Genomic DNA, 10,730 nt, shown 5'->3' with positions numbered 1-10,730 from the left:
TTTCAGACCCACTAGAAAGGCTAAAGTACAAAAGACACCACCAAATGTCGTCAGGGCTGTGGAGTCAGTGGAAGTCGTATGTAGTATGGGTGGAAATGAAAATGGTAGAAACACTGTGGAAAACTATGTGGAAGTTTCTTATAAAGTTAAGCATATACTTACCCTATGACTCATCAATCCCCCTAATTGTTCATTCATAATCAATCCTTAGGACTCGCATGTTTTCCCTGCCTCCATATTTTCTCTGCTCTTTATTTTACTATTCACATGTTTCTTCTATTCTCTCATTTTCCATCTTCAATGGATTCTTTTGAACTAACCATAAAAGACTCATTTCTTCCAAATTCACTCTAAGTGGTATACATGTTATACCAAAATTATAATCATAATAATTTAGGATTAAATATCTATTTTGTCAAAATAAGATGGCAATTATTTTCATGATGATGGCTATAAATGTTAGTTTTGTGTCAAAGGTAACAATGAAAATGGAACATACACCAATATAAGAAAGACAGTATTTGGATTTTAAATTTTGTTTCATGTACAAATAACACAGCATTCTTTTAACAATAGATCAAAAATCACATCATAGTCATTTGAAAAGTTAATTTATTACATACCAATATACACTTTCTGTAATAAAAAAGAAGCCTCCCAATACATTGAGCCATCTTATAAATGAAATAAGAAAATAAAATTTTCATCTGTTTACAAATGGGGTTAATCAGCACAAGTTATAATATGTATGTCTGCCCTGCAGTATATATGAATTTTAATCTTGGTTATGAAGAAAAAATGGTGCTTTATTATTTGGCAGTATAGGATGCTCTTGAACATTCAGAAGATACCTTTTTCCATTTTCTATTTTTGTATACTCTTTAGATGAGTGAAAATGTAAATATTTCTTAATGATGCTATTTGGCAGATTTTTTTCAAATAATAGTAGCTCAAAAGTTATGATACTTTCTAGTAATGCTCAATTTCCATAGCACAGTGCACCATTTTATGGTATTATACCTCTAGAAAATAATGCATAAAACCAATATATTTTCTTAGGCACAGTCCAGAAAGTTCATTGAAATATGATTTAGTATTATCATACATGTATGATACTTGTATTTCATAATTGGCTTTACTAAAATATAAAATACACAAGTGTTCTTACTATGATTTGAAAATAAAAGTAGTAAACTCCAGAAATTTTAGGCTGTGAGTAGGAATTTTTAAATCCATTTTATGTAAGTTTGTTATAGAAGTGAGCGAGAATGATTGTGTGCATTTCTTTGTAGTGTTAGCACTTACACTTTTATGGAGAACCACTCAACATTGTATTAAATGGCCAATGAATGTCAACAAACACCTGTGTGAGTTAAACTGAACTAAATCCTATTTTAGACATGCTAAATTAAAAGAGCAACTTTAGTATTGATAATAATTTGCAAAAAGGAACTTATTTTCTTGTAGATCATCCTATTATTGTAAATATTGAAGAAGAGCATTGCCGAACTATATATAACTTAGGTTTCAAATTTAAATTATCCCCAGACATTTGTAGACAGATACATATGAATGGATTTTTGAGCCCACCAACTTAATTCCCTGCACCCACCCCCAAAAATATAAATGCTTTGTGAAGAAAGAAAACTACACATGTAAAAAATAAAAATCAAATGTACCATACATTAACATTCTGATGACTACAGAATAAGATTATATACATAAACATATAGCAAATCACAGTTTCCTGCACTGAATATTTATCAAATAAAAATGTATCAAACAATACTGGGTAGTGTATTTCCACATGATTGTGGTCTTCTTAAAATTCTGAATGAGGATGGAAGACGAGAGGGAGAGCATTGTTCAATGACAAAAGTATGACAAGAGGATTTAGGAATAACATGAAAAAGCAGATGCTCTCTAGAACAGGCAGTTTAGCTATCAGCATTATTTTTGTTGTTGCTCTATGATTGAAATAAAACCCCTCTCTATATTTAGTGTTTTAACATTTAAATATAGATGTTTTAACGTTTACAAAAAAAATCTATTGAATATAGAAGTCACTAACTCAATGTCACAAACAGGGTGGGCAAAATAACATTTTGTTGTTGACAGTAAGATGCTCTAGACTGGTGTCTGACCATTCATGTACCTTACAGAAACAGTTCCTAAGACATGCCTTTTGCCTCTGTTAGTAAACAGACCAGAGAGTTTGGTGCAAGACTGAGAGAAGGCGTTAAATGGTGATAGCTTTGCCACCAGGACATTTTTGTTTGATGTTCTGAGAATACAAATGTTTGGTACTTTTTTAGGGAGTGCAGGGTGAGGAGACAGCAGGGGAAAGAGTACTATCTGATGACTGTTACATGCAGTTACCCTTATTCTGCTCGTAAAGCAGCAAAAATACACCTTCATCATCTCACACTGTTCTTGTAAGACCTGGGTAGAAATGTGCACCACAGGTTTTATTTTAAACACTCACACAACCTTCCTTGACAAAAACAGTGATTTTCCTCTTCTACAGGTGCCTAGTGATATTACTGGTAAACGTCTTTGGAATCTTCCTGTTATTTCCTATGAATAACATTCCAATCAAGATAATTCAAATGTCTTTTGGAGTATAACTTGCAACCATTTCCAATAGAAACAGAAAGTATTTTTCCTTGTGTTAGTGATGCTTGGAATTTGGAGGATCATAAATCCAGTCCATTATAATGAGCGCCATGCTTCCAATCATGAAGATGATTCCAATCACAAGGAAAATTAAAGCCTATAATTCAGAGAGACTTTGTTAGGAACACAGAAACCATACTTAGTACAATTTGTTTTTTAGTTATTTACATAATATGGCAATCTGATCTATATATTGAGCCATATTATTCTTAATAGCTCAGATGCCCAGGCCTAACCGATCAGTCAATTTCGAATCCTAATTGGAGAAGGAAGACGAATACAGTGGAGATATACAACCTATAGGTTCAACAATGGAGTAACAGTTAATTGATTTGGTACGTCAAGAAGATGGAATACCCTGTGATTATTAAAAATCAAAGAACAGAAAAAAAATTCAACAATCTAGAGAATGCTTACAACCTTTTAGGTGAAAAAGAGCAGGTTATAAAAGAATAGCCTATATGATATTATTCTAATTTTATAAAGCAAACAAAACCAAAAGCTTAAAAGATGTGGCAACAAAAAGTGTATGTGTGTGTGTGTGTGTGTGCATACATATAATATACACACATATATATAAAGACATATGTACATACCTACATATAAAATTCTTCAGCATTTTAACACTAGAAGAGGCCTTACATTTTATCACATACCTCCTAATTCTACATATAAGAAAGCAGCAACTAAAAATTTTTCACTAGAAAGGGTCTAGGAGGTAATTGTACTCATTTCACAATTGGCCAAACTGAAAGTAGGTCACAAACAGGACAAGTAATTTGCCAAGTTCACACTGCTGTAAAAATCCAAGCAAGATGGGCTACATAGAGTTAAAATTTGGGGGCAAGCTGCTGGATGGACCTTTTGATACCAAACTATCCTGAAGTCCCTGAAACATCCCAAAGGTAAATGACTTCAAGGGAAAAATTCAGAGTGATTCAGTAAGAAATATTCTTTTCAAGTCTTAACATGACTTTATTAAGGAGTGAAAGATAGTGTTTCCTTATTGGAAAAACAATTATTTCTAGCATTTGTTTCTATAGTAGTCTTATGGAAAAGAAATGTATACTCCCTGATTTAACAAGACCGTATTTTGTATCTAAAGAAGTTAACAGAACGATGAATGGTTCTGTGCTGGATCTTAGTCCACACCAGGGACAACAGGCACTACGGAGGGGAAAATAAAAGCAACATCTTTCTTTTGGCTTTGCAAAACTAACAACCATGACCAAAATATTTAAATTATTCCATAACACCGCTAGAGAGTCTAATTCCTTCTTGCATGATTTTCTGAGGATAGTGCAACAGCAGCTTGGTATTGGACACTGCTATGTGCCTGAAGCTCATGTGCCTGTGGGAAAGGCTACTACTATTTGACATGTATGACAGACTCAACACAGGATATTCGATATTTGAAGTAGAATCATTTGAGTTTCAGAATATATCTCCTTTCTCTGCTACCAGAGAGTTCTAGCACATTTTTGATTTTTGGTTCTTGTATATTGATTCATTTTTCTGAACTATGTTATTTTCCGGTTTATTCTAATTACTTGGAAGAACAACTAATAATGGGGGAAATTGCAAGGTTTACTTACCCCGACCTTTTGGGGTGACCTAAAAGGTTCTTTCTTGACAAGTTTAAGATAAAAAACTGCTGGAAGAATAAAAATCAGCATAGTGGCAGAAGAAGCCCCTGAGAAGACAAATACAGGGCAAGGTCAATGTCTTACCCAGCAGGTCTTAGTAAAGGAGATGCCAGCACACACTTTAAACAAACCAAATATAAAGCTATCCTATACTTAGCACTAAAAACACACATTCGAGTCACATAAGCTCATCTTGGTTATTTATTCATAGAAGATATGTTTATAGAGATAATTAAAATGTACCTAACATCAAAGCTGCATAAGTATATGCAACCAATAATAAGCAACAAGAGGCTGAATTTAACACAAATTTACAGGGGATTAGTAATATAAATACATACTAAGGTGGCTGAACTCATGACACACCTATCCACCTCTTACTTTTCAAGTTGCCTACACATGGTTCTTTTAAAGTTTTAGATTGTGTTTAAAATTTAAGTAACCCCTCAATGAGTAGAATGAAAATTAATGGACCATGCAGTTATGGGAAATACTAATAATACATTTTACATAATCAACCTCCTATTCCTCTGAAGATACCTTTTAATGTTCAGTTGATACTCATAGTATCAGAGAGCTTCTGGTAGGTAAAATCTATCTTCCTCTTTTCCTGATGACAGAGCTAATACCTAAGTCCAAATCCTGGGTCCACACCAAGGCATATGACTTGACTTCTATGAGGGTCAGTTTCCTCATCTGTCAGAAAAAGCAGCTTGACTAAATGACCTATAAGGTAGCTCCCAGTGTCACTTAGGAGGAAGAGAAAGTGACCAGCTCAATCACCAGAGCCTCACAGGGATAAAGGGAATCCGTGAGCCTGAGAAAGACGGGGATCTGGATGACCCAGCACTGGTTCCCTGTCCACCATTTAATGGGGCGTGAGTTTGGGTTGATCAAATTGAAGCCTTTCTGAAACTCACCAATGAATCCGAAGATGTATTTTATAGTTGGCACAAGGATGACCAGAACATTATTAAGTGCAATAAGCATGGCTGCAATTAGGAAATGTCGTATCCAGCTGAAGGGTCTTTTGGGAAATAACAGTGTGGTCACTGATGTACGAATCTTAAACAAGAAAGTTCAAAGGCAAGATCATTTATTTGTTTTTTACTTTATTATTTCAAATATTCTCATCACTCTAATGCATTTTCTTTCTTTTTCTTTTTCCCAGAAAAGATCTTGATGCTTTTTTTTTTCAATTTTTTATTATTATAAAGCATACATAACATAGAACTTACCATCTTAACCATTTTTAAGTGTACAGTTCAGTGGTATTAAGTATGGTCATTTCAGTCAACAACAGACCACATATAAGACAGTGATACCCTAAGGTTGTAATACTGTATTTTTACTGTACCTTTTCTATGTTTGAGTACACAAATACTTAATCATTGTGTTACAGGTACTTACACTATTCAGTACAGTAACATGCTGTACAGGTTTGTAGCCTAGGAGTACTAGGCTATGCCATATAGCCTTACTGTATAGTAAACTCCACCATTTAGGCTGCAAGTACAATCTATGATGCTTGCACAATGACAGAATTGCCTAAAGATGCGTTTGTCAGAATATGTCCACATTTTTAAGTACATGACTGTACTTTCATCTTGTTGTGCAGTCTTGATGCTAACTTTTGATATTTGAGATGGAGTGTCATTTTTTCCTTAGCGTACTTTATAAGACAATATTTTATGTGTTCACTTCCTTAGTTTTCAGAATTTATTGTCAAAAATAATCTCAGTCAGAAAGAGATAACAGGTAAGACACATAATTAAGAAACACAGTAAAACCCTTGTTGATCATGAAACATGTCTCATCAGACTGGATGAAACATTAAGGGCAAGCACTGAATTGATTTACACAAGATTGTGAAAGGAATTTTTACAAATCCAGGTTTTCCTTAATTTTGCATTTTATTTAACATTTTTTTTTTTTTTTTTTTTGAGACAGAGTCTCGCTCTGTCGCCCAGGCTGGAGTGCAGTGGCCAGATCTCAGCTCACTGCAAGCTCCGCCTCCCGGGTTCACGCCATTCTCCTGCCTCAGCCTCCCGAGTAGCTGGGACTACAGGCGCCCGCCACCTCGCCCGGCTAGTTTTTTTTTTGTATTTTTTTAGTAGAGACGGGGTTTCACCGTGTTAGCCAGGATGGTCTCGATCTCCCGACCTCGTGATCCGCCTGTCTCAGCCTCCCAAAGTGCTGGGATTACAGGCTTGAGCCACCGCGCCCGGCCTATTTAACATTTTTAAATAAAATTTTAGGGTGGCATCTTAAAGTTTTGATGTTTTTGTGTTTGCTCCTTCCTCTTTCTCTCCTTTGTACATCTCCCTATCAATAGATTGTAAATCTGTGAAAGGTAAGGAATAGGACCTAATAATCTAACCATTCCTCAGACTTTTTTGCTCAGTGTTGTGCACACAGCAGACACTCAATAAAAGCTTAAATTAAATTGAATAGTAGGAATCTTTTCCTTCCCTTCACGATCCTTGACAGATTTCAGCCCTACTTCAGCAGTTGAAATAAGTAGGCGAAGGGTCAAGAGAGGCTCACTTTGCAGCAGCTGCTCAAGTTACTCTGTTGTAACTGGATAAAGATCCTGTGGGCAGAGGGAGGGAGTGGCATTTGTGTTTGTACAGCTTAACAAAGTTGAAAACACTCTTATCTTTGGAATCTTTTAGAGGACACTTTTTTGACTTAGTGGAATTACTCTATCAGCTTTCCAGTAAGTGAATGCTTCGGTTAAGCCAGGAGTTCACATTTTTGGAAATGCTGTGATTGATTTTCACTTTGAAATTTTAGTTCTGAAGTCACTTAAGGTGCAGAGATGGGAACTCATTTAAAAGAGGGAAAACATCAAATATATTTTGAAACATGTATGAATGACAAAAAATTCAAACTAAATAGCTTGCAATTTCTCATGTGACATTCCTTTTATACCACTCCACCAAAAATTAAAGCCATCTGTTTAGGCTGAAAAGGCAATTTCATTTCTAAAATGACAAACCAGATAGTCTCTGGAAATAGTTTAAGAATAACTTTGTAAAGAATTTTAAAAATTGGATTAGTGAACGTTATGAAACTCATTCTGAAAAGTAAACTGAGGAAAGCAAATGGTGTGATATTGTTTTCCTCAGCAGCCTATAATTCTACATTATGATCTGCAATTAGTGCTTATTCAATATTGTCAAAACTGGTCTAATTGGTAGGCTTAAAATAAGCTTTTTATGGTATATACATAGTGCTTGAGGACACTTTGTTTCACAGTGTTAAACAGATAGAATAAACAAGTATGAAATATAGGTTCATTTTCAGAAAATAGTCACAGTTTGTTTTGTAGTCATTCGTTAAAATGGTGCATTCAGGACAATAAGCTGAGTTCGAGTGAGTTAGAGGCAGTCCTGTATGTCCAGGGCCTCTGAATGGGAAGGCAGCCTCCTGGCTCCCAGAAAGACTAACATTTGGCCTGATGATATGAGAGTACAGAAAGTTTATGGGAATAATAGGTAGAATGGTTGGAGTAAACACAAATGCTTCCTCCTCTTTGTGAATAAGGAATAAGAAAACTTCAAACAGAACTGAAGGTGGCTTCCAATGCATTCCTGAAGAGGGCAACAGAGTAAAGAGGGAGGGAGGTACTAGGCTTGTGGTGGTGGTGGGGGAAAAGATCAGGAAGGAAACGTGCTGGTCAATCCACGTTAAAGTGCTTCCCTGAGGAGTGAGCCTAGGACCAAAAGTCCCCAGCAGTTGTTTACCTTTGCCAGGGCAGGCCACTGCTGATTCCCACCGAAACTTACCTGCTCTTACACTTAGCTATGTGCCCTTTTCTTTACTGACACAAGTTGCTAGGAACCTGGAAATGTGGGTCAGATGCTGTGGGTGAGGGGAGGTCCCCAGCACCATCCAGGGCCTCTGACCCAGAATGATTCCATTAAGGTCTACGCAGCTCTAGAGAAAACATCTGTTATTTCCAGAGAAAGAGTCCTGAACAGGATCCTGTTAGGTCGTGCTGTATTCTGATGCAGGGGCCCAATGTGAAGGTCAAAAATGTGGAGGAACAGGAGGAAGTGAGAGTCTTAGCTCTAACTCTTTAAAAAAAAAAAAAAAAAAGAAAAGCCTCTCCCATTGTTTAGACAGAGCTCACACTTTGATTTTGCAGGTTTGCTTAAGGCAAGGATGTTGGAAATACCTACGAATCACTACTCCACTGCAGTTCATAGCAATATATGCTGCATTTCTATGTCGATATCTACATACACTTCAAAACAGATCTGAAGGCAACATAAGTGAAAAGAATGATTTTAACTATAAGATGAAATACAAGTAGCTAGGGATCTTTTTTCAAAGGCACAGCAGGTGAAATTTGAGTGTGTGTGTTCATGATATATCCATTAACATTATTTAGTTTCCTGTTCTTTATGGAAATATGGGAACTTTACTGCATAAAGGGAAGCATAAGCTGAAAATGGCATGATCAGTCCTCTGGAAGGAGGTGCCATTCCATAATAGATACCCTGCCCACTACTAAGAGAGAAAGAAATGTTGGGCTGCTACTGAAAACACTATCTTAATTCATTTCATATATTCACTTGTTCAACAAATCCTACAAGCAGTTACTATGCACCTTTTACTAAGAAGGAAAAAACTAACCTGATTGGAGAAAAGAAAGATAATAAATGAAGTAGAGAAAAACAAACCCCAGTCTAAAGCTGATAGATTTTAATCCAGATTAGGTTTTATTTGTTTTATTATTAATATGTGGTGATATCAAGGCAAGTAAATAAACTTCTTATTGGTCAAGAGTTCCTTAGATGAAATAAACTGTCAGGAGAAACATGCTGTGAGTCAGCATTTGACACATTGAAAATCTGAGCTCTAAGTTATATGAAATAAACAAGCAAAAGCACCAATAACAACTTTTATCATTTTACTAAAGAAAAAAATTGAATTTAGCCTCAGAAGACTTGATTGAGATCCACTCAAGGAAGCATCTCTATGTATCCATCATCTATAGGGAGGTTTGGTTCATTTAGCCCAGATCCTCAACCCAGCTGAATTCGTTTCACATGTCACCAAGGGAAAGAGTGTCTATGCTTTTGCTAGAAAAGGCAGTTTATACATTTCAAGACAAGGCAAGATTCATTTGAAGACTGTTTTTCTTCCCCAGCACGACTGAGCTCACCCTCTGTGCCAGTCACTGTGCACATCCACAAGTCCCAGGGACTTATGACTCTGTGGGGCAGTAGAGCACTTACATAGATTATTTAAATGTAACATTACAAGGGTGAGGACAGGATAATGTGCAAAATGTTTTATAAATGCTAATGTTGAGTGGAAATACATAATGAAGGATAGCAGTTAGTCATTTTTCTGAACTCTGGTTCTTATGGTCAATTTTAGTTCTAATGGCATCTAATGTTTACACACTATTGCTGTTCCTGATGGTCAGATTTATACCAGTGCTTTATTTCTCACATAGGGTAAGAATTTCTAAGGGGAGATTTGGATTTTCCATGCTGAAGTGAAATGTTCATCAATAAATGACTTCTACTTCCCATGACAATAATTGCAGCCATCAGTGTTGGGCTATGAGCTGCACTGGTTGAACTGTTACCAGCTGTCTGTGTGACAATGGCCAATTCTGGCAATCCCTTAAGACCGTGGTTTGAAAACACTATATGAATATGAATAAAGCAATACAGAAGCACATTACAGATTTCTTATGCTTTGATTCTACAATGATGTGAGTGCTTATACTGTGCCAATATTTAGTGAGTGATTTTTTTACACATAAAAAGAAGGGCTCCAGATATTTTCTCAGTGAAGTTGTTTGCCTGGCAATTTTATCCTATCATATACCTTCTGTTTATAGTTATCTTCTGTCTTGTACCCAAGACAGAGCTGATTTTAGGCTAAAGGTATGTGTATGTCATCTGAAATACTTTCAGATATATTAGGGGCAAGACATGATTTAAGAGTAAAATATTAGCCACCATAGTAATACAGATCTGATTTCATGCACTCATGAAAAAGGAATGTGCCAAAATATATTTCAGCACACAAGCTGCATTTAAAGTGACCACAGTGTCATTATAGAAATAGTCTTCTTATGCCAGCCCTGTATGGAACATTATGTCCAGGACAGTGCTGGTTACTGTGTCACTTATTTTTTCCCCCTCAAATGAATGAGTAAATTCAGTGTTTATGAAAGAGGAGTTGGCAGGAGGGTGAAGACCTGTGTTTATCCTTAGGTGGTGGTTTTAACTCACACAGCCCAAATTTTCACTACCAGCTCTGCTCTGGGATCTCAGAACAAACTGACACCAATGACAAATGCCAGGAAGGGGTGACCTGGTATGAGTCTGGCAGAGGCCGTATGTGAAAGAGATATGTGATAGATAGCATAACTGTTTT

General features: G+C 36.1%; 1 protein-coding gene across 4 annotated transcripts in view; it reads right to left on the bottom strand.

Moving 5' to 3' along the window:
* Nucleotides 1–594: 594 nt before the first annotated feature.
* LOC105470084 (solute carrier family 38 member 4) overlaps nucleotides 595–10,730 on the bottom strand; it is a 68,230-nt gene continuing 58,094 nt past the window's right edge. For 3 of the 4 annotated variants that reach the window (XM_011721823.3, XM_011721824.3, XM_011721822.2), the window contains exons 14-16: nucleotides 5,243–5,387; nucleotides 4,272–4,369; nucleotides 595–2,773 (exon numbers count right to left, since the gene is read on the bottom strand). In XM_011721823.3, coding sequence (XP_011720125.1) covers nucleotides 2,672–2,773; nucleotides 4,272–4,369; nucleotides 5,243–5,387 — 345 coding nt within the window. In that variant the 3' untranslated portion in view covers nucleotides 595–2,671. Of the gene's footprint in view, nucleotides 2,774–4,271; nucleotides 4,370–5,242; nucleotides 5,388–6,559; nucleotides 6,916–10,730 lie in introns of those variants that run through there. The other variant, XM_011721825.3, reaches the window with a different exon arrangement.

Source organism: Macaca nemestrina, chromosome 10 (assembly GCF_043159975.1).
Source record: "Macaca nemestrina isolate mMacNem1 chromosome 10, mMacNem.hap1, whole genome shotgun sequence".
NCBI classification, from domain to species: domain Eukaryota; kingdom Metazoa; phylum Chordata; class Mammalia; order Primates; family Cercopithecidae; genus Macaca; species Macaca nemestrina.
This window is presented reverse-complemented; position numbering and strand designations above follow the sequence as displayed.